The sequence below is a fragment of the Propithecus coquereli genome, unplaced genomic scaffold (assembly GCF_000956105.1).
Source record: "Propithecus coquereli isolate 6110/MARCELLA unplaced genomic scaffold, Pcoq_1.0 Scaffold14, whole genome shotgun sequence".
In the NCBI taxonomy this organism is placed as follows: Eukaryota; Metazoa; Chordata; class Mammalia; order Primates; family Indriidae; genus Propithecus; species Propithecus coquereli.
Window position 1 is genome coordinate 3,962,068 of NW_012138302.1, and position 23,605 is coordinate 3,985,672.

Sequence of the window (23,605 nt, forward strand, 5' to 3'; positions counted from 1 at the left end):
TCTGTGCAGCCCAGCCTGTGAGGGGAGCTTCCTGGGGGCTGGAGTCTGCTCTGGAGGCCTGGGGGGAGACAGGTTTGCTGGCGGTCGATGGCTCGGTTTGCAGCGTTGTGATAGGTCAGGATCGAGTTTCGGCCACAGGCTGTTTCTGGAGGTCAAAGGCAAGGAGCCTTTAGGGATTGTGAGGTCTGCCCTCTGCGTCCCAGGAAACGTCACACCTGTGTTTGGCCAAGGAGCTTTTCGTTTACTCTGGAGGCGTGACAGGGACAGGGCACTGGAGGCTGTGAGCTGTGGGGCTCTGTAGCCTTTGCTGCATCCCGTCGATACTCTATTGCTGTTGAGGACTCAGTCCCAGCCTCTGCCACCACTGCAGCCACAGGAAGAGGCCACCCCACCTTCTGCTTCCTCCCGCAGGGCGAGCACCTTGGGAGAGGCACGAGAACACACATCTACTCTGGGACCCTGATGGATTACAAGGATGATGAAGGAGCTTCCGAGGAGAAGAGAATAAAAGTGATCCTCAAAGTCTTAGACCCCAGCCACAGGGACATTTCCTTGGCAAGTGTCTTCTTCATAATCTCTTCCCCTCCTCCCCCCCGCCCCCATTTCTGGAGCTCACCGAGCACCGTGGGTTGGGAAGGACCTTTGCCCTTCTTTTGGCCTACTGGTTTTCAAACTTGCCTTTTAGTCAGAATCCTTTCTTCATGTACAGGCTCAGACGCCGCGTGTAAGGTAAGTGAGCTAGGATTGCAGATGAGGTGCGTTGAGCAGCCCCTCACCTTTGGCCTGTCCTGTCCCTCCCATCCCCCCTCCCGTGTCCTAAACTAAGGTGCCTGCAGGTGCTGTGGAGCCCCAGGATGCTAGCCAGTGCCCTCGGAGTTCCTGATACAGTCCCTGTCCCCTCTGTGCGACAGTCTGGAAAATTAAAGCCCAGAGGAGTAAAATGACTTACCCAGGATCCCACAGACTTAGTGATCAAGCTGTATCTTGAGCAGAGATCTGCCTTGGTTTCCCTTTTCCAGTATAATGCTAAACACTGTTATTTCCTAGAGTTTCCTAGAGTTATTTCCTAGAAGGGAAAGAGGCAGGGGGTGAGCATCCAGTGGGAAGATTGCCAGCCGCTAACCCACCAGCCCTGCTCTGCACCCCGTTAGTTTTCTGAATACATCCCACATCCCGTCCCACAGCCCAGCCGGATCGGCCCGGAGGTAAAGGCTTGGCAATGCCTCTGGACAGTCAAGGCCAGGGGCGTCATATTCAGAGCTGGGATGGTGACAGTGATGGGCTCCCCGGATCCACTGGCTGATCCCAGGCACCCGTCGCCCTTTCTCCCACAGGCCTTCTTTGAGGCAGCCAGCATGATGAGACAGGTCTCCCACAAGCACATCGTGTACCTCTACGGCGTCTGTGTCCGAGACGTGGAGAGTAAGTGTGTTCTCTCTGAAGGACGGTTGCCCTGGCGGGGAGCGTGGGTGCTGTGACAACGGCTAGGGCTCCTGCCACCTTCATGTTGCCCGGGCTTCTTGCCTTTCTTTTTGCAATCGAGGAAATGGAGATACTGAGAACGTCATTTGTTTAAGTTAATAGTGGGCAGGGAACTAAAACCTGTTTGTTTTCACTCATTTATTTAACCTTTCCTTTTTGCCAAGTCTGGGCCCTACACTGCTTAGACCCGGGAGGCGGGGATGAGTGAGACGAGGCCGTCCCCCTGACAGACAAAGCAGCTCTGGGCAGGGCAGAGCCAGGCGAGTGTCCCCGGAGCAGGTGGCGCCGGGCCCTTGAGTGGCCAGGCCTGCATTCCCACAGACAGGCTTGGGTGGCTCCTGGTTGTCAGGCTGCCAACAGGTGGGCCTTTGGGCTACTGCTGCCCACCTCACCTGCCATTTGGCTGAAGCTACTGTAGACTGAGACAGGTGGCTTCAGCCTCTGAATTCCTGACAGATAAATTTTGAAGTTTTTTTTTAACCCCATTGATTGATTCCCTGTGAAATCCAATAATGCAGGCTATTCCATGTGCTCACATGTGAATCCTGTTGAGCGGGAGGTCTTGCTATGTGACGGCCTGACCTCTGTGCTGCCTTGTGTGGTAAGAGCAGCAGAAGCAACAGTGGCTGTTCTCTGAGCCCTTGCTCTGTGCGCCAAGCCTTAACCAAGGCTTTCTGTGCCTCGTCACACGTAGCCCTCCCCAGACTCCGGGGAGGTGTAGGTATTGCTGTTGATTTTTACAGATGAGGGAACTAAGGCTCAGAGAGGTGCCACTTGCTCAGTGCCACCCAGGTTGGAAGTAGCAGAGCTTGGGTTTGGACCAGGCCTGTCCCCCTTTGAAGCACTCTGCCCCACTTGCACTTCCCCGGGATATATGTGCTTGGAAGCTGAGTTTTGTCCACTAAAGTGTGCTCTTGTAAGGGGACGAGGGAGGGTACTGTCCCAGACAGACAGAAGGTTCCAGATCTGTTTATTTTTGTGCCTGTAGATATCATGGTGGAAGAGTTTGTGGAAGGGGGGCCCCTGGATCTCTTCATGCACCGGAAAAGTGATGTTCTCACCACACCATGGAAATTCAAAGTTGCCAAACAGCTGGCCAGTGCCCTGAGCTACCTGGTAAGAATTTTCTGATGTCCATGGTGGCCCCCATCAGAAACCAGAGTGTCCTTGTAGCGGGGTGGCAGGAAGGAGGTGCTAACCACACGGCCGAAGGGGTTCCATGGGGTCAGGGCTCTGTGGTTGAGCACAGGTGTGCCTGATGCTTAGTGAAACCGGTCATTTGGGACCGTTCCCGGTGCTCACATGTGAATCCTGTTCGAAAGGGAATGTTACCACATCAGAGGACTGACTTCTGTGCCACAGTGTGTGTGGAGAGGGTAGAAATAGTGCAGCACTCGGTGAGTGAGTGAGAGCAACCACTGGCGTCTGTAGTCGCTGCCGTGTGTTGAGTGCTCACCATGGCCAGCTGTTCCTGTGGTTCACAGATCTAATCAGTTTAGTCTCCACAAAGCCCTATGAGACACGCTTCACCGTTATCCCTGTTGCACTGGTGAGGGAACTGGGACCAAGGGCCATCGTGTGATGTGCCGAGTCACACAGATGATTGGTGGGGGGCCAAGCTGCCCGGGTGGCTGTAGCTGGGAGTAGGGAGGGATGATCGATGGACCAGGGTTTGAAATAATTATGGGAGGGGAGGAAGATGGGCAGCCCTGTAGCAGCTCTGCTGAACTCGTCCTTTCTACTCCGCAGGAGGATAAAGACCTGGTCCACGGAAATGTGTGCACCAAAAACCTCCTCCTGGCCCGTGAGGGCATCGACACCGAGTGCGGCCCGTTCATCAAGCTCAGCGACCCTGGCATCCCCATCACCGTGCTGTCCAGGCAAGGTACGTGTCCCTCCCCTCCCCCCGGCCCACCCTGGGCCAGGGGCCAGGCCGCGGGGAGAATGGGGCTGGGCAGGGGGAGGTCTCCTTAAGGTACAGTCAGCGCACAGGAGTGTTCCTGCTGTGTGCCACGGGGAGGGGGATGCGGAGCTGAGGGAGGGGCAGCCACTGCCCCCAGGAGTGGACACAACTTGCCGGAGGCCTGTCTGGTCCTTGCAGTGGAGCTGTGATTGAGGTGCTGCGGCAGCACAGAGGGGGTCTGTTGGCGCCCAGAATGAGCAGAGAGGTGTGAGGGGAGGAACTGGGCCTCCTGGGTCTTCTCTGTGTTCCTGTAGAAACCTACAATGAGTAGTGAGCAGGCTGGGAGGTACTGTAACCCCCCTCATCAGAGCCGTTGCTGTGTCTCCCGTGCTCTGTGTGAATTATGGCGAGTTGTGGGCTCCAAATTGCTGAGACACTGAAGCTGGGGCTGCCCCTTAGCCCTGCAGCCGTGGACGGAATACCAGCTCGCCCAGCCTGGTGCTGGTGGCCGCCATTGCCTCCACTGTCTTCAGCACTGAGTTCCACCAACTCGGCATACTGTGTTTCGATCAATAATGTAATCAAAGAGTGGACTCAGTTTGGAAGGGAATCCGAATGAGAAACAAGCCTTACAAACGAGGCCCTAATAATGCACTCCTTGGAAGGGGAATGGGAAGCTTCCTGTAGCACCTGTGTGACGTTTATCGTGCCTGTCAGAGGTTCTGTCCTCAGCAAGGGTCTGAAACACAGATTCAGATGACTCTAGAACAAGCAGAGAAGCTCAGGACCCCAAGAGAGGCACCAGTGGGGATTCAGAGGAGAGAGACATTGATCTGGGGGCAGATGGGTGAAGGGGGGAGGCAGTGGGATTCATCAGGGCCTTGCAGGTCAGTGAGGTGGGGCTACAGCAGGTGACTGCAGGCACGTCCCCCTGGGGTGTCACCTGCACATGCCTGCCCCAGGAAGGACAGGAGAAGATTGGGAAAGTCAGGGGGGCCCGGTTCTGAAGGCCTGGCTCAGGAATGAGCCTCCTTTGTCCAAATGACCCTTGTTCTTCCCCCTGCCAAAGGGTGATGGCTCCCACCCTGGGGTGCTTTGCTCTTCCTGAGGTCAGGGCTTCAGAAGCCTGGCTGCACACGACCCTCCTGGGGAGCTCGTGATTAACGGACCTATCTACCAGCTCTCCCCTGCCCCAGACCGATGCACCAGAAGCGCCAGAGCAGGGCCTGGGAGACCACATGTCTAACAGGCTCCCCAGGACTCCCGTGGCCTTGGTCCGTGTTTGGTGCACACTGCTTGAAGTGGTTTCATTAGCTCATGGTTCTTGCTGCAGTGACGGTGATTTACTCCCCAGGAGATCCAGAAACTGATCTGTAAATGTGTCCGTTGTCTTTTTTTCAGAGTGCATAGAACGAATCCCATGGATCGCTCCTGAGTGTGTTGAAGACTCCAAGAACCTGAGTGTGGCTGCTGACAAATGGAGCTTTGGAACCACGCTCTGGGAAATCTGCTACAATGGCGAGATCCCCCTGAAAGACAAGACGCTGATCGAGGTGAGTGGTTGTTTCCCAGGGAGTGAGGAGTGTGAGGGCTGTCAGATGCTCATGGACCCCCCGGAAATTGTCAGGAAGCCTCACACTTTGGGAGGATGTGGGCACAAGTGTGAGTCTCTGCCAAGCTCAGTGGCTGTGTGACCTTGAAATGCAACTTCACTTCCCCAAGCCTCAGTTTCGTTCTGGGATAAACCTCTCTGGGGTTGTTGTGAAGATTAACTAAATGCATGTAGAGTGGCAGGCATGCAATGCGTGCTCCATGGCTGTTACAGTATTCTTTATCTGAGATCGAGCATCTGTCATTCGGCAGGATCGACACACAGGTATCTGTTGAGTTCCTGCTGTGTGTCAGGCATTGTCCTGGTGAGCGCTGGGGCGCGTGATATATAGACACAGGCCTGGCCTTCCCTTGGGGACCTTAGTAAGGATTCCACAAATAATATGTGGAAGTGTCACCCTAAGAGCCCTACAAATTAGGTAGGGCTGTGTCATTGTCTTCGTTTTACAGATCAGGTAACTGAGATTTAGGCAGCTCCAGGCACTCACCTGGGTTCCTCAGCGAGAACACAGAACAGACGAGGTTTGACCTGCTCTTAGAAATTTACTTGTGGAAAAAGTGGAGACTCTAACTCCAAAGGGGTAAAGTAAAAATAACAGTGAAGGACCACTGGCCCCCCAGTTGGTGATTATTAAAATGTGCTTTATGTGCTTAGAGGGGCAGCACCCCTTTCAGCTGAGAGAGACTGGTCAGAGTCCACAGGGAGGGGACATTCAATCCTCTGTGGGAAGCAGTGAGGGGTTTAGTTCCCTTCATATGTTGGAGGTGCGGAGAGGAGTCATGGTGATTGGCGGGGAGGCCCTTTGGGGTCAGATTATTGAAGGCCCTGAGTCCCAGGCTGTGGAGTTTGCATTTACTGGAGGTGATGTGGGACAGTGAAGGATTTGGGGGGAGGAGAGAGGTGCTTGGACTCAGCTTTGGGACATTCATCTGGATGTGGTGGCTGGGCCGGACAGGCCAAGGGGAGCTCGGAGGGAGACTCGTGCCCACAGGCTCTCGGTGGTGAGAGCCCAGCGTCAGGAAATGGCAGTGGGTTTCCAGTATGGAGAGTGTACGTGTAGGAGATATCGAAGAGGTAGAACCTTTAAAAGTTGCCAAGTAAAGATGGTGCGGGACTTGGGAAAGGATTTGAGCTAAAACCCACAGGTTTGACAGCCATCAAAGCCATCAGATCTACAAATCTGCTGTTGGAATTTTTGGCCTAGGCTTTTGGGAAACTCATTTTTAACTTCCTTGGAAACAAAACAAAATACCCTTTGTTGTCAGCTGGTATTTATTGAGCAACTGCTGTGTACCCAGGGTTGAGCAGCATGCAGGGATGGCATATGAAGGGCCCGTGTGTTTAATAAAATAGGGGTCTCCCTCTCCTTCTGCGTCCTCTGGGGTTAGATGGCCTTTCTGCCAGCTGCACTGGAGCAGGGATGTACGGGTGATGGTCAGGGTCAGCTCTCAGCTTCATTCCAGTCCTTCCCCCTGTCCTCTGGGGCCTGCCCCACCCATCCCCACCCCAGGACCCACAGGAACCAGAGAGAAACTAGTACATTGGGGCCCAGCTATGTAGAGTAGATAGTGGAGTGCAGCGATTTCACTTACTCTTTTAAAGTGGCATCAGTTGTTTCTTTCTGAATTTTAAAGTGATAAACAGTCGAAGAAGATAAAACTAAAAAATCAGCAGTCTCCTGTATTTTTATCATCTCTGATCACTATTAACACTTCAGCATATTGTCTTCCAGCCTGTTTGTATCTCTTTTTAAAAACAAAATTGAGGCCGGGCGCGGTGGCTCACGCCTGTAATCCTAGCACTCTGGGAAGCCAAGGCGGGCGGATTGTTTGAGCTCAAGCAGTTCAAAACCAGCCTGAGCAAGAGCGAGACCCCGTCTCTACTAAAAATAGAAAGAAATTAATCGGACAACTAAAAATATATAGAAAAAATTAGCCGGGCATGGTGGCGCATGCCTGTAGTCCCAGCTACTCGGGAGGCTGAGGCAGGAGGATCGCTTGAGCCCAGGAGTTTGAGGTTGCTGTGAGCTAGGCTGATGCCACGGCAATCCAGCTGGGTGAAAGAGAGACTCTGTCTCTAAAAGAAAAAAAAAAAAAACAGAAACAAAATTGAGACCATGCTAGAGATTGTTGTATATTCTGAATTTTAAAATTTAATACTGTAAGTTCTTTCCTATGAGATTTAATAAGTCTTACAATTTTTACAAATTTAATGTAACAGTCAATTGTTTTGTTTAACTCTTAATTTACTTGACTAATTTTATATTTGGCACTTAAGTTGTTTTCAGTATTCTGTCTAATTCTGCAGGGAATACCTTTGTACTTAAATCTTTGTTGATGTCTGCTTTATTTCTGAGTCATTCAGTATTGGAATTAATGAGTCAGAGGGTGTGAAGAATCTGGAGATTTTTATGCATGTTGCCAAATTGTATCCCAGAAGGGTTGCATGGCTTGACTGGAATGCAGCTCCTTGGGACTGGGCTGTACTGCCCATCCTCCTTGAGTTTGCATTGTTTCAGTATCAGGACTGAGATTTCCCCATGCTGGAATAAGGCAACAGCAACACACTTGTTTAGGAAATCTGCCTTGCAGCAGAGATGCTGAGAATCAAGTAGGGGAATGGTGATTCCTTCTGACTTGGGTTAAGAGATCTGTAGGTGGTTCCTCTGGTCTCTTCCACGTGTCCCTCCTCCTTCCAGAAAGAGAGATTCTATGAAAGCCGGTGCAGGCCCGTGACACCATCTTGCAAGGAGCTGGCTGACCTCATGACCCGTTGCATGAATTACGACCCCAATCAGAGACCCTTCTTCCGAGCCATCATGAGAGACATTAATAAGCTTGAAGAACAGAGTAAGATGCTGCCCTGTGCTGTTCTGGCCCAGACCAGCGAGGGCCACGGGGAGCGGGCTGGGCTGCAGGGGGAAGGGACTGAGCTGTGTGAGGAGCAATCCCTGGTGATCACTTGCTTTTTCTCATCTGTTTTCTTTCCTCTTCTGTTAGATCCAGACATCGTTTCAGAAAAAAAGCCAGCAGCTGAAGTGGATCCCACACATTTTGAAAAGCGCTTCCTAAAGCGGATCCGTGACTTGGGAGAGGCAAGTCACACCCGCTGCTCCTTGTTGCTGATGGCAGAGTCCTTTGCGCACTGTGGCACCTTTCTGCACACACACCACTCTCCATTCTTCATTGCGGGTCAGGATTTATGAGAGAAAGCACCGTAGTGCATTTTGAAACCACTTTTCTCACAAGGATTATGTCTTTCTCCATTTGACACAAGCACAGTGACAGAACGTATGTCCCTGCCTGCACGTGTGACCGTGCATGCACACAGGACACTGGCCAACTCCCTTGAGAGACTAGATTTTTTCCCTGCAGAAAAGAGAGAGATGGGGGAATAGGTACAGATACGGTAGAAGTAGAAAAATCCCCGTCTCTTACTTTTCTAGCCAGATATATCCTGCAAGGCCCTGTAAATGAGGGATAGATTGCACAGAATGCCAAACTAGAATATGAGCTTGTCCATGGGACCTTGAACGGGAATTGCCAAGCAGTTAATGTTGACTAGAGAAGCTACTGGGATTTGTGTCTTTATACAGACTTTGTTTAGTTCAGTTAATTAAACAGAGACTGTGTGACGTCTTGAGTATCTGCTGTGTGCCAGCCTCTGTGTCGGACGTTTTCACAAGGGCAGTATCCTTAGCTCCTCACAGCGTCCCTGCGGGGGTTTCTTGCTGCTGTACATCAGTACTGCTCATCAGGAGCCAGCACAGAAGGCTTGGCCACTTGGCCAACCAACATCGCTGTGGAGTGGCTTAGCTGGGATCAGATCCCTCATCTTCTGAAGATTCCCCCCGCACATGCTCTTTGCAGCTACGCTGCAGTGCCTGTCCTGGAGCAGGGGCCCAGGGCTCTCAAAGAGTGCCGTCGTCCTGCAGGTCCAAAAATAGCCTTCATTCCTTGTGCCTTACATTTTCATGGGAACTGGGACTGATGTGTTGGTTCATCAGTCACCTGCTACTCTGCTTGCCTTAGCTCTGTAATAGGAGGATGGTTTCTGATGTCAGGAGAGGAAGGGGGCATGGTGGGTGGGCGGAGTCCAGGTGAGAGCCTTCGGCCTGCAAGGTCAGACTGTGCTGTCGGCTCCTGGCCTTCCGGGAAACAGCCGTGAGGAGCAAGACTTACCTTCTGTTTGTTCCTGCTGGCCTTGCTGGGGCTCCTCTGATAACAGCATGTGCATCCTTCCCTCCAGGGCCACTTTGGGAAGGTTGAGCTCTGCAGGTATGACCCTGAGGGTGACAACACAGGGGAGCAGGTGGCTGTGAAATCTCTGAAGCCTGAGAGCGGAGGTAACCACATAGCTGATCTGAAGAAGGAAATAGAGATCTTAAGGAACCTCTATCATGAGAACATCGTGAAGTACAAAGGAATCTGCACAGAAGACGGTATGTTGTACAAAGTGGGGTCTGGTGGAAAGACGTGGTGACTGCCCAGGGTCACAAAGGCCAGTACAGAGCAGGCAGCCCTCGGGCTCATCTGGGCCATCTGAACATGTTGGCTGGCGGCGCCCACGAGCTCTCAGGGGTTCCAGGTCCTATGCACTGTCTCCTCCCTCAGCAGCTGCAGGGCTCCAGGGGAGGGACCCAGCATCCCTGCCTGCCAGGGTGGTTCCAGCATTGTCTCTCCAGGTTGTTCACACGCCCATGCTGGGGACTGCATGTCACCATCCAGAGACCCACGCTCAGGCCTTAAGAAACTGATGCCCACCCCTCAGCCCCGTTCCCTAGTCTTCTGATCTAGTAGTAGCCAGAGTATTGCTTTTTCTAGTTGTCTAAATCAGGGTGGCAGGCAGTATTTACTAATGATTGTATGTTATTTGCAAGCCAGCGTACCACTCATGCATGTATTTTAAAATCGGCAGTGAAATGACATGGCTCATAATTTTTAAAAATCATCATCTGCCTGGTGGTTTACGGAGCACTTGACTGTGTTATCTCAGTGAGTGCTCGTGACTCTGGTGGGTGCACGTCTCCTTCCCTGTTCACTGCTGGGGATCCTGACGCTTAAGTCACTTGCCTGTGACGAAGGGGAGAAGTGGACATCACCCAGGTCCTCTGCCTCGGAACCTGCGCCCTTTCCTCTCCCACAGTTCCCACGTTTAGCAGCCTCATACTGATGGATGTTTTTTTTTCTAAACAGGAGGAAATGGTATTAAGCTCATCATGGAATTTCTGCCTTCGGGAAGTCTTAAGGAATATCTTCCAAAGAATAAGAACAAAATTAACCTCAAACAGCAGCTAAAGTATGCCGTTCAGATTTGTAAGGTAAAAGAAAAAGCATGTTACAGATTAAAACATCAGGCACTCTGCCCTGGGTAATTGGTTTGTAATTAGACCCCAAGTGGGAAAGTTTATGATACTTGTATTGAGTATATTTTGCTCTGCATTATTTGGATGAAAAATTAGCCTCCACTGAGAAAGTGAATGGATTTGTTAAGTATGGCTCCTTTAATGTGTATTTCTTTGAATCAGTTTGGTCTTATTATTGCATAAAAGTCAAACTCCCCAAAATTGTCAGTGATATATGAATGAAATGAATTTCTGTTTTTTTATTATGAAGTGATAGATGCAAAATATGATCCAAAGTGACTTTAGCAATGCGCTTGACCTTTACTTCTTTCCCATAGGGCATGGACTATTTGGGTTCTCGGCAATACGTTCACCGGGACTTAGCAGCGAGAAATGTCCTTGTTGAGAGTGAACACCAAGTGAAAATTGGAGACTTTGGTTTAACTAAAGCAATTGAAACTGATAAGGAGTATTACACAGTTAAGGACGACCGGGACAGCCCTGTGTTTTGGTAACTGAATCAAACAGTTAAGATTTCATCAATGCTTCCTAGGGTTTACACTTTGTTTTTTTTAATACAATCACAGTTTGTGCAGATTTGGTTTCGATAGGCTCTTTCTGGCTGTGTTAAATGTCTCTTACTCCTCTGGCCTGAGTCAAAGTTAGAGAGGATTTAGAACATTTGCAATTGATTGATATTTCCCTTTCAGAAACACCTGTTAGGCTGTTTCACTGAAAGCTGCCCACACAAATGCCTGAGCTTTATGTGACACCATCTTCAAAGGAATGGGAGAAATCTTGGCACCAGCTCAGCATCCCCAGCTTCCCAGATGGGGCACTCCTCTGACACGGTTCTTAAACTGTGGGCAGGTGGAGTAGCCAGGTCCCTGTCTTGAACACATCCATGCAGAGGGAGGCTGGAGGGCAGGCAGGAGGAGGGGGTGGGGCAGGGGTGACAGTGGGCCTGATTCCTCAGTCCACCCCCTGCAAAACTGATGGAGCACCTCCTTGGTGCATCTTGCCTGGACACACACACAGACCTCTCCCACCTGTGGAGCCCAAGCCTTCATTCATTCATTCAGAAAATATGTATCAGGGTCCTGCTTGCTGCCAGGTAGTGGAGAGGTGGTGAACAAGCAGACCGAGTTGACGGTCTCGTGGGCGAGACAGCCAATTTTGTGGAACAAGCAGCATAGAAGGGTTCGGGCTTGGTTTTCTGGAAGGCCGTAGTGTTCAGATGAAACCTGAAAGATGCATGGAGCTTATAGAGGTAATTGGAAGAAGGCATGAGGTTCAGGCGTATTCAGGAAACTGGGTAAGGAATGCCTTGATTTTTGGCTTGGGCAATTGGATATCATTCACCAAAAATAAATGCTGGAAGAGGTTGAGCAGGCAAATCAGACCTGGGGCTTGTCTTCATGGGGCCCCCCCTCCACGTGGAGAGCACATGCTCAGGGAAATGAAAAGCACAAGCTTGCCTGATTATTTTGGGGCAAATAATGCTCTTCCGAGAGCCCGTAAAGCAGATCCTCCTGTATGTCAGGTGTGAACCGTAAGCAGCATATATGTGACTCACATAATACACACTTAAGGGCCGGGCGTGGTGGCTCACGCCTGTAATCCTAGCACTCTGGGGGGCTGAGGCGGGCGGATTGTTTGAGCTCAGGAGTTCAAAACCAGCCTAAGCAAGAGCGAGACCCCGTCTCTACTAAAAATACAAAGAAATTAATCGGACAACTAAAAATATATAGAAAAAATTAGCTGGGCATGGTGGCGCATGCCTGTACTCCCAGCTACTCGGGAGGCTGAGGCAGTAGGATCGCTTGAGCCCAGGAGTTTGAGGTTGCTGTGAGCTAGGACACCACAGCACTCTAGCCCGGGCAACACAGTCAGACTCTGTCTCAAAAAAAAAAAAATAATACACACTTAAGAGACTTTGAATATTAAATTCTAAGAAAAACCACAGAGGTGATATTTCAGAGTTATTCTAGTGTGTTGGAATATCCTTCCCAGGAAGTGAAGTTTCATGTTCTGCTTTCTTTTAGGTATGCTCCAGAATGCCTAATTCAGTGTAAATTCTACATCGCCTCTGACGTCTGGTCTTTCGGAGTGACTCTGCATGAACTGCTCACTTACTGTGACTCAGATTCTAGTCCCATGGCTGTAAGTCTCTTTCGTCTCTCCATTTGAATCTAGCACCCGATTAAAATGTGTCCACCCCTCTGTTTCATAAGTTTGTTTTTTAAATGGGGTCCAATTGATGTGTTATAACGGAAAGGCAGTGTCACTTCTCCATTTAACGTGGCTTGTTACTGGACAAAGATCTGTGGGTCTCTCAAGTCCTGATTTCACAAGGAGCCCAGAGTTCTGTGGATGACCCTGACCTCATGGATCGTGTCTTGTGTAAGTCGAGTGGGGCAGCACTGGGTTGGGCCTTCTCTGTGCCTCATTTACCTCTAATGAGATCATCTTTTCTGGAACAGACTCCTTGGTCCGCAGAGGGACTGGTTGGTAGAGTCTGAGACACTGATTACAGACAGATCGCTGAGAGCTAATAAGGATTTTGGATTTTCGTTGAAAAGCCTTTTTATTGTTACTTCAGTTTCCAGTCAGTTCTACTTTATTTGGTTTTTATGTAAATACGTACAAAGTAAAACATTGGTTCTATTTTACATAGTTGTTCCTGAAAATGATCGGCCCAACTCATGGCCAGATGACAGTCACAAGACTTGTGAATACATTAAAAGAGGGAAAACGTCTGCCATGTCCACCCAACTGTCCAGATGAGGTATTTATGGCCACTTCACTGTAATAAAACTCAATTTTATAATGTTTTCACAGCTTGAGTTATCCAGCAATGGGGAAGGGAGGGGGAGACCAGTGAAGTGAAGTAGGAAACTCTTTTGTGGTAGTTTCCTGAAGCTGAGTTTCAGATATCTGAGGAATCATCATCTGGTAACTGGGGTAGATGATAGCCACCAGTTATATTCAAAGCAAGGGTTTCCTCCAAAAGTAGGGACCTCAGTGTTTATCCACTTTCTTGCCCCAAAGGAGCTTGTCTCGGTATAGCCTTATTGTGACAAATACATATAACTGCATTTTTGTAAGTTTATCCCACTCATTGAATAAGTATTATAAATGCCATTAGTTTTATGGAATAGTATGAGTGAAAGAATGAGGCACCCAGAGTGGAAAGTTCAAGTCTAAACTGAGATTCAGCTTCACTCTGTAACTGGTTTACAGTAATGACCTGGATTTTCTCTTGAAGGTCATTCAACCCATGACCTCAAATGCTGAAATATTTATGGAATTATAGTTGTATCATATCTTCTGTTTAAATTATTCAAATACTCGTTTTCTAGTCTTATTAAAGAACAAAGTTATTTTCTTGCTATTGATGTTTCTAACATTTTTTACTGTTTTTCTTTTTATAGGTTTATCAACTTATGAGAAAATGCTGGGAATTCCAACCATCCAATCGGACAACCTTTCAGAACCTTATTGAAGGATTTGAAGCACTTTTAAAATAAGTAGCATCAATAACATTTAAATTCCAGTTTGTCAAGTCCTCCTCCCCCAACAAATACCCAAGCTATTCAAAAAAACTTTTTTAATGTTAATGGTATTCCGTCTAAAAGAGAAATCACTCAAACACTTGAGCATGTATGCACATATGCGGCACACTGTGGTGCTTAATATGTGTAAGGACTTCCTCTTTAAATTTGGTACCAGTAACTTCGTGACAAATAATGACAACCAAAATATTTGAAAGCACTTAAGCACTCCTCCTTTTGGAAAGAGTATACCACCATTTCATCTGCTAGCTTACCATCACAACTGCATACTAGGATGGGACTTTTTGAAAACAGGAAGAGTTGACCAAAGTAATGTCTCAAGATGACTGCTTTTCCCAGTTGCTCTGAAATGTTTTCCTGGCACATTAATCATAGATAAAGATGGATGTCTTAACCAATACCCTAACCTGCCTTCAAATTTCCCAATCTAGTGATAGGCCATACATTCTTAAAATATTAGATACCAGTTAGTATACTGTTGTTTCTATACAAAAATGATTGTATTCTGTCACCTGTAGGACTTAAATTTTGAGTTGTTTCTCCAGTGGCTTAGCTCCTGTTCCCTTGGGTGACCACTGGTACCCATTTTTGAGAAAACTGGTTACATACAGGGGGACAGCTGTGGACTATCTTTGCTGCATGTTAATTCTTGAGAACTAAGAAGCCTGTGCCAGTGCTTTCCTAAGCAGTGTACCTTTAATCAGGACTGATTCCCAGAACCTGGATGCTATTACACATGCTTTTAAGAAACGTCAGTGTATATCCTTTTATAGCTCTACCACTTTGGGGCAAGCTATTCCAGCAGTGGTTTTTGAATGCTGTATGCAATCAGTCAGAATATATACCACCTACGTTACACCGTTCTTAGAGTGTTTCAGTACTTACCACCCATCTGCAAGGGTTGATCACTATTTTGACCATCACCCTATGGTGCAAAACTTGAAAGAAAAGACCCAGCTGGAGGTACTTCGGAGTTCAGGATCTGCTAGACAGTTTTCAGTTTGCTTGGAGGTGTAGCTCGGTAATCAAAAATGTTTAGCCTCTGATTCAGTGTGAACCATAAAGAAAGATCTTTTTGACCAAGAGTCTGAAAAAAATTTTTGTTAATGCTGTCTAGTATCTGGTTGATACCATTACTTTTCACCTGTTGAGCCCAAAAAAGAGTTCATGATTGAGGCAATGGCAGTGATAAACTTGCCATTTAAATTTGTACAATAGCCCTATATCACCAAGGTCTCTGTGTCAAACCTGTGGCCACTCTATATGCACTTTGTTTACTCTTTATACAAATAAATATACTAAAGACTTTACGTGCATATGCCTTTTAATAGTAAGATTTCAAAGCATTTCAAACAATTTGCTTACATAGAAAAATAACAGTATAGATTTTTTGGGGGAGGAGGAGATTGGAAATGGCCCTTACTACTAACACCACTTGCTGTGCGCTTCTCTGTCCTGTCCGATGATGGGGCGCAGGCCAGCATGGATGGCATATCCGCACGTGCTGGAATCCAGACAGACACCTTTGCTTTAGTTCCTTCAACCTCTTCCTGCTTCCACTTTGCAGCTCTGGTGTACAAATTCACCATCTTCCCTTTCTTCTGTTTGTACTATAGTGGAGGGGGAGGCTGAGTGCAATGGGAAGGAGAAGTGCAGGGCACGGGCAAGCCATTAGTCATCTGCCGTATAACTGATGCCTAATTTTGATCAGCCATTTATAGGTAGTATGCTTCTTAGAAATTATACTTTCTAGCTGTCCTTTCCCAACAGAAGCGAGTATATGCAATAAATTAGACAAAGTAAAATTCTTTACAAAGCATACAACATATATACCAATTCTAAACTTCACAATTAAAACGGTATCTATATCATAGTCAAAAAAAAGTCCCCCAAGTGACAAGATAGTTAATGATCTGATTTCAAAAAAAAAGACTAGAGTCATTGAGACCCCATATTCCTTATTGTCAATTACAGTCTCATAACAATGAACAAACTTGATGGCAAAAGGTTTCTCATGCATTTAATACCAAGGTCTTCAAGAAATGGTGATGTCAAAAGTCATATTCAATAAAGACAAAAATTCTTTCGGAAGTAAATTGGGTTAAAGAGCTGATATTTTTCAGCCTAACACTACCAAAGGACGTGAGACAAAGCAGAGAGTGAGGTACAGCTTAGTAGCTCAAAATGGTTGTAAATACTGTTATTCCATGAGACTCCTTCACAAAGGGCAGCACTGACTGCTTTACTATATTGTGGAACTGGGACATGTGGTAATCAAAGTAGGCCCCATTCTGTTAACGAGATTATCACTAGGCTGCTGTGAGAAGCACAGAAACCTGTGTTCCTTGCCATTACAAGTCTGTCTCAAAGATTAAAAGTCTGTCTTTAGGTGAAATAAAAGGAATAGGGAATTAGTGCTATTAGATCAGGGGTCAGCAAACTTTCTCTACGAAGGACCAGAGAGTAAATATTAATATTTTAGGCTTTGCAGGCCCGGCGGGGGGGGGTCTCTGTCGAAGCTACTTTTCTGCCACTGTAGCACAAAAGTGCCACAGACAACGCCCACGTGGATGAGCCTGGCTGTTCCAATAAAACGTTATTCATGGACACTGAAAGCTGAATTTCGTATAAATTTCATGTCATAACTTTTCCTTTTTCTTCCAACCATTTAAAAATGTAAATACTGTTTTTAGCTTGCAGGCAGCACAAAAATGGGTGGTAGACCAAATTTGGCCCCAGAGTGTAGTGTGCCAACCCCTGTATAACCACCAAAGCTATTTTTCTTAAAATACCTTGTGTTTTTCATAAAAGGTATAAACGGTGTACAACATCTTAAAAGTAAAGCATCTGTAGTAACGTATACTTTGGACATCGCTATCACTCTGTTGTTGCGTTTAATATTGCATGGCTGGTGTGGGAGTACTAATTGAGTTTGCAGGTAGAGCATCTTTTTTAACATTACTATCACCACATTTGGTACTTGCACCCTTGTAGTTCTAGGAAAAGTCCTAAAAATCTATAAGGAAAGTAAATGGAAATGCACATTGGCTTACAAGAAACGCATTCTTCTAAGGCTCAGGAAACAAGACTGTTTCCCATTTATTGCTTCAAACTTTTATACATGGTGGTGTCAAAATTATTCCCGGTCCTAAAACAAGAAATATTGGAACATTGTTAGTTTCTCCAATGGATTGTAAGTTAATAACACACTAATTAAGATGCATCTAATTCTAGTGGAAAATGTCCTCAATTGATGTCTCTTATTGCTATTTTCTATTTGGCAATTCTGCCTGCTGCACAACACAGTTCCTTCTGGGAAATGATAAACCCGTATTTAAAGGATATGGCTAGTTTGAATATAGTTAAGGCAGCGATGAACAGCAGAGATACTGCAGAGAACCTTAGGAGGTGATAAGGAGAGAGCTCAATTTAGTACACTCGCTTCTTTTTTAAGTAGGTTTCCATGTAATACGCTCCTGTGCCCTGAGAATGCTGGTCCACAAATTCCACTGAACCACCCTCTGGGGCAGAGATGAGATACGATGAGCCTCGTTTTTCATTTCTTAAAGATGACACCTATGAGAAAATAAAATCGCAACTGATGTTAAAAGCTAAATTAAAGTTGGTTTATTCTGGGAAAAGGTGAGCAGACGATCCCTGCCAGCCCAGTGCCACCACAAACACCTGCTGTCCTTACTGCAGGAGGGTCCCACAGTCTTCACAAGCCCCGAGCCCAGCTTGGAGAGCTGCCAGCAGTTCCTGCAGCTGCACTGCCCTGGTTAGGAGCACAAGGCACGCACTCCTCACCCCCACCACCCTCTGTGAGCCAAGCTGCTGTGGCACTGTGCCATCGTGAGACCAGAGCCACCTCGGAGTGAGCCCTCCTCTGGGAGCCAGTAGACACTGCACTTTTCAACACTGGAGCTCCATCTTCATCATGCGAGGTCCACGTGGGTGGCTGAATGCCCAACTCCGCTGTGTGGAGCTTGGATCCAGGATCAGCTGTGACTGATCCTGCACAGCAGGAAAACCAACCCCCGCTGCTGCACTTCCAGCCAGAGGAACAGTCCGCCAGTCCCATCCAGGGGAACCTGCCTTTGAGGGTTCGTCAAACTGCTGCACACCTTCCCCTGAGTAGCAGAGGCCCCTGAATCTCATAACAATGGATATGCACTCCCCGTATCCCCCCTGCCGCCTGCAGACTGGCCATGTGTCCATGCTCAGGACCTGAGAAACAGCCCCTATAGACATGCCCCTGGCCTGCCCAATGGTCCTGCTCCTCCAGTGAGGTCCTGACAAAGTCTTGCAGGCCACTCCTGGTAAGCACACCCCCAGGCCAGCCAAGCGCCCACATCCTGGGCTTAAGAAACAGCCCTTTGGGCCACCCCTAGCAAACACGCCCTCAGGCCAACTGAGCAGCTACATCCTGGGCCTGAGAACCTTCCCCCCTAGCAGACATGCCCCCAGGTCAGCGACACAACTTGTGTGCCCATGCTCCCAACCAGAGTAACAACTCTCTGTGGCCCCAGAGAGCCAGACCCTAAGTTGGCACCGACTGTATGCATGCATGCACACCTGCCCTTAGAAACAGCCTGGCAAACTGAGCCCTGGCAAAGCCACCCCACCATCCCCACGCTCTCAGCCCAGGCCACTAAAAAACTTGCAAATGCCACAAATGTGGATTGTAGCTGAAGAAACAACACAAAAGACTCACTACTGCATCTACTAGAACCAAGGCCAATGTACCTCTGACAACCCAAGACCTATTCATACAAATAAGTCTCCCTCCTAAACATACTCCATAAAACTAGTAATAGGAGACTTTTCTACCAGGTGCATAGAAATCGGTGTAAGGACACAACTATGAAAAAGCCAGGAAACATGTCCCCTTCAAAGGAAAACAATAATTCCCCAGTAACAGACCATAATGACAAGGAAATATATGGAAATGCAAGAAAAAGAATTCAAAATAATCTTAAGGAAACTCTGAAATACAACAGCATACAGATAATTCAACAAAATGAGGAAAACAATTCATGATTTGAATGAGAAACAAGAACCAAACAAATCTTAGAGCTGAAGCATTCAATGAATGAAATTAAAAACACAACTGAGAGCCACCAATAAGCAAACAAGTATTTGTATTACAGACATTCCAGAGGAGAAGGGAAAATGTCAGGAAAACATATTTAATGAAATCATAGCAGAAAACTTCCCAAGTCTTGGGATAGAAATGGACATCAAGGTCCAGGGAGCTCAAAGAACCCCAAATAGACTCAACCCAAACAGGTCCTCTCCAAGGCACATTATAGTTAAATTGTTAAAAGTGAAAGACAAAGAATTTTAAAAGCAGCAAGAGAAAAGCACCAAGTCACATATAAGGGAATCTTCATTAGATGTAGAGTGGATTTCTCAGCAGAGATCTTATAAGTCAGTAAAGAATGGGATGACATACTCAAAGTATTCAAAGAAAAAAAAAATTGTCAGCCAAGAATATTACACCCAGCAAATGTGTCCTTTAGAAATGAAAAGAGAAATAAAATCTTTCACAGACAAGCAAAAGCTAACGGAATTCATCACTACTAGACCAGCCTCACAAGAAATAAGAGAGTCTTACATCTGGAAGTGCAAAGACAATAACCACCATCACGAAAATATGTGAAACTATAATACTCACTGCTAGAGCCGTAGGCAAAGGGGAAAGAGAAAGCAATCAAACTTACCACTACAGAAAACCACCCAACTGCAAAAATAAACAATGAGAGAGGAAGTGAGGAACATAGGAAAAAAATGACCAGAAAACAATCAATAAAATGACAGGAATATGTCCTTATCTGTCAATAATAACCTTGAATGTAAACGGATTAAATTCCCCATTTAAAAGATACAGACTGGCTGAACGGATAAAAAAACAAGACGCAACTCTAAGCTTCCTATAAGAAACTCACAACATCTTGTTAAGACACACAAAAACAAAGTGAAGGGATAGACAAAGATACTCCATGCAAAAGTGAGCAGGAGTAGCTATATTTATATCAGAGAAAACAAAACTTCAAGTTAAAAGATGTAAAAAGGGACAAAGGAAAACATAAAAAGATGAATTCAGCAAGAGAATATGACAACTGTAAATATATGAACACCCAGATACAGTAAGCAAACATTTTTAGACCTAAGGTAGAGGTAGACTCCAATACAGTAACTTTTGGGGACTTCAACACCCCACTCTCAACATTGGTCAGATCATCTAGACAGAAAATCAAAAAGGAAACATCAATTTAAACTGCACGATAGACCAAATGGGCCTAATAGACAATTTACAGAACATTTCCCCCAACAGCTGCAGTATACACATTCTTTTCATCAACACATGGGACATTCTCCAGGATCTGCCATATATTAAAAAGCACAAAACAAGTCTCAAAAACGTTTTAGAAATTGAAGTTGTATCAAGTATCATATCTGACCACAATAAAATAAAACTGGGCATCAATAACAAGAACATTCAAAACTACACAAATTGATGGAATTTAACATGTTACTCAACAATTGGTGAAGAAGAAATTAAGAATCAAATTTAAAAATTCCTTAAATGAAAACAGAAACTCAACATACCAAAACCTGTAGGACACAGCAAAAGTAGTATTAAGAGACAAGTTTTAGCATAAATGCCTTATCAAAAAACTAGAACAATTTCAAATAACCAAATGCACCTCAAGAATTAGAAAGGCAAGAACAAACCAGACCCAAAATTAGTGAAAGGAAAGAAATAATAAAGATTAGAGCAGAAATAAATGAAACTGAGACTTAAACCAAAAAGCTGTTTTTTGAAAAGATAAACAAATTGACAAACTATTAGCTAGACTAAGAAAAAAAGAGAGAAGACCCAAAAAAATAAAACGAGAAACAAAAAAGGAGATACCACAAGCAATACCACAGAAACACAAAGCATTATTAGAGATTCCTATGAACGAGTACATGCCAATAGATTCGAAAACCTACAGGAGATAGATAAATTTCTGGACACATAAAACCTACCAAGAGTGAACCGAGACGAAATAAAAAACCTGAACAGACAAAATAACAGTAATGAGATTGAATCAGTAATAAGAAGTTTTCCAACAAAGAAAAGTCTAAGACTGGAAGCCTTCACCGCTGAATTCTAACAAACTTTAAAGAAGAATTAATATCAATTCTCAAACCATTTCAAAAAGTTGAGGCAGAAGGAATTCTTCTTAACTTATTCTAGAAAGGCAGCATAACCCTGAAACCAAAACCAGACAAGGACACAACAAAAACAGAAAACTACAGGCCAATATCCCTGATGAACACAATCACCCTCAACAAAATAGTAGCACTGAAGCCAACAACACATTAAAAAAATAATACACCATGATCATGTGGGATTTATCCCAGCAATGCAAGGATGGTTCAGCATATTCAAATCAATATCATACATCCCACCAATAGAATGAAGGACAAAAACCATCTGATCATTTCAATAGATGCAGGAAAATTAGCTGTAAGAGTACCTCAACATAATAAAGGCCATATATGACAGATCCACAGCTAACATCTTACTGAATGATCCTACACTCTCACTACTCTTATTCAGCATAGTCCTAAAGTCCTTGCCAGAGCAATTAGGCAAGAGAAAGAAAGGGTATCTAAATTGGAAAGGAGGAAGTCAGACTGTCCCAGTTTGCAGACAGCACCATCTTATATACAGAAAAACATAAGACTCTACCAAAAAACCTTTAGAACTGATAAATGAATTCAGTAAAGTTGCAGGATACAAAATTAATATATTAACACAAAATTAGTAGTGTTTCTATACACAAACAACTATCTAGCTGAAAAAGAAATCAAGATGGCTATTTACAATAGCTACAAAAATAAAATAAAATACCTAGGAGTAAATTTAACCAAGAGGTGAAAGACCTCTATAAGGGGAACTACAACACTGATAAAGAAACTGAAGAGGGTACAATGGAAAGAAATCCCATGCTCATACACTGGAAGAATTAATGTTGTTAAAATGACAATACTACCCCCAAAGCAATCTACTGATTCAATGCAATCCCTATCAAAATATCAATGACATTCTTCACAGAAATATAAAACAAATCCTAAAATTTGTATGGAACCACAAAAGACCCAAAATTGCCAAAGCAATCCTAAGCAAAAAGAACAAAGCTAGAGGTATCATACTACCAGACCTCAAAATATACTACAAAGCTGTAGTAACCAAAACAGCATGTTACCAGCGTAAAAACAGACACATAGACCAATGGAACAGAATAGAGAACCCAGAAATTAATCCATGTATCCACAACCAACTGATTTTTGACAAAGGTGCCAAGAACATGCACTGGGGGAAATGAAAGGCTCTTCAATAAGTGGTGCTGGGAAAACTGGATATCCACATGCAGAAGAATTAAACTAGGCTGCCACCTCTCACTCCATGCAAAAAAAAAAAAAAAAACAAAATGGATCAAAGACCTAAATGTAACCCAAAACTATAAAACTACTAGAAGAAAACATAAGAAAAACACTTTGGGACATTGGTCTGGGAAAAGATTTTGTGAATAAGACTTCAAAAGCACAGGCAACCGAAGCAAAAATAAACAAATAAGATTATAACAAACTAAAAAGCTTCTGCACAGCAAACAATCAACAGAGTGAAGAGATAACCTATAGCATGTGAGAAAATATTTGCAAACTACTCATTTGATAGGGGATTAATATACAGAATATACAAGGAATTCAAATGTTTGTGTCAACAGCAGAAAAAACAAAGAATGGGCAAATGATCTGAACAGACAGTTCTCAAAAGAGGACACACAAATGGCCAAAAAACATATGAAAAAATGCTCAACATCACTAATCATCAGGGAAATGCATATCAAAACTACAGTGAAGCATCATCTCCTTTCAAGAAGGCTATTATCAAAAAGACAAAAAAAAAAATCAAATGCTGGCAAGGATGTGGAGAAAAGGGGACTCTTCTTACACACTGTTGATGAGAATGTAAACTAGTACAGCCACTATGCAGAACGGTATGGAGGGTCCTTGAAAAACTACAAATATGATCCAGTGATCCCACTAATGAGAATTTGTCCAAAGAAATGGAAATCATAATGAAGAAACATCTGTACCCCCATATTTATTGCAGCACTATTCACAATAGCCAAGATATGGAACTGAGATGTCCAACAACAGATGAATGGATTTTTAAAAATGTGGTATATATATGTAATGGAACACTATCCAACAGAATGAAATCCTGTTATTCGTGGCAACATGGATGGAAATAGAGGGCATTATGTTAAGTGAAATAAGCCAGAAATAGAAAGTTAAACACTCTATATTCTCACTCATATGTGGAAGCTAAAAAAAGTCAATCTCATAGAAGTAAAAAGTAGAACAGAGGATACTAGAGGTTTAGAAGGTAGGGATAGGGACAGATTTGTTGAAAGATACAAAATTACAGCTAGATAGGAAGAATAAGTTCCAGTGTTCCATACCATTTTAGGATAACTATAGTTAACAACAACATATAGCTTCAAATAGCTAGAAAGAGGATATTGAATATTCCCAACACAAGGTAAAGGTTTGAGATGGATATGCTAGTTACCCTGATCTAATCACTATACATTATATGTATCAAAACATCACTATGGGCCAGGTGC

The 23,605-nt window shown here is 45.2% G+C and overlaps 2 protein-coding genes across 2 annotated transcripts in view; one reads left to right on the plus strand and one right to left on the minus strand.

Moving 5' to 3' along the window:
• The window catches only part of JAK1 (Janus kinase 1), a 120,689-nt gene extending 105,463 nt beyond the window's left edge, over positions 1–15,226 (plus strand). Inside the window, exons 13-25 of the mRNA XM_012639450.1 lie at positions 412–555; positions 1,335–1,422; positions 2,471–2,598; positions 3,232–3,367; positions 4,787–4,938; positions 7,696–7,846; positions 7,997–8,091; positions 9,246–9,438; positions 10,193–10,317; positions 10,680–10,852; positions 12,387–12,504; positions 13,019–13,129; positions 13,776–15,226. Of these exons, the coding sequence (XP_012494904.1) occupies positions 412–555; positions 1,335–1,422; positions 2,471–2,598; positions 3,232–3,367; positions 4,787–4,938; positions 7,696–7,846; positions 7,997–8,091; positions 9,246–9,438; positions 10,193–10,317; positions 10,680–10,852; positions 12,387–12,504; positions 13,019–13,129; positions 13,776–13,871 (1,710 nt within the window). The 3' untranslated portion in view covers positions 13,872–15,226. The remainder of the gene's footprint in view (positions 1–411; positions 556–1,334; positions 1,423–2,470; positions 2,599–3,231; positions 3,368–4,786; positions 4,939–7,695; positions 7,847–7,996; positions 8,092–9,245; positions 9,439–10,192; positions 10,318–10,679; positions 10,853–12,386; positions 12,505–13,018; positions 13,130–13,775) is intronic.
• The window catches only part of RAVER2 (ribonucleoprotein, PTB-binding 2), an 83,107-nt gene continuing 74,724 nt past the window's right edge, over positions 15,223–23,605 (minus strand). The window contains exon 12 of the mRNA XM_012639451.1: positions 15,223–17,492. Within this exon, the coding sequence (XP_012494905.1) occupies positions 17,346–17,492 (147 nt within the window). The 3' untranslated portion in view covers positions 15,223–17,345. The remainder of the gene's footprint in view (positions 17,493–23,605) is intronic.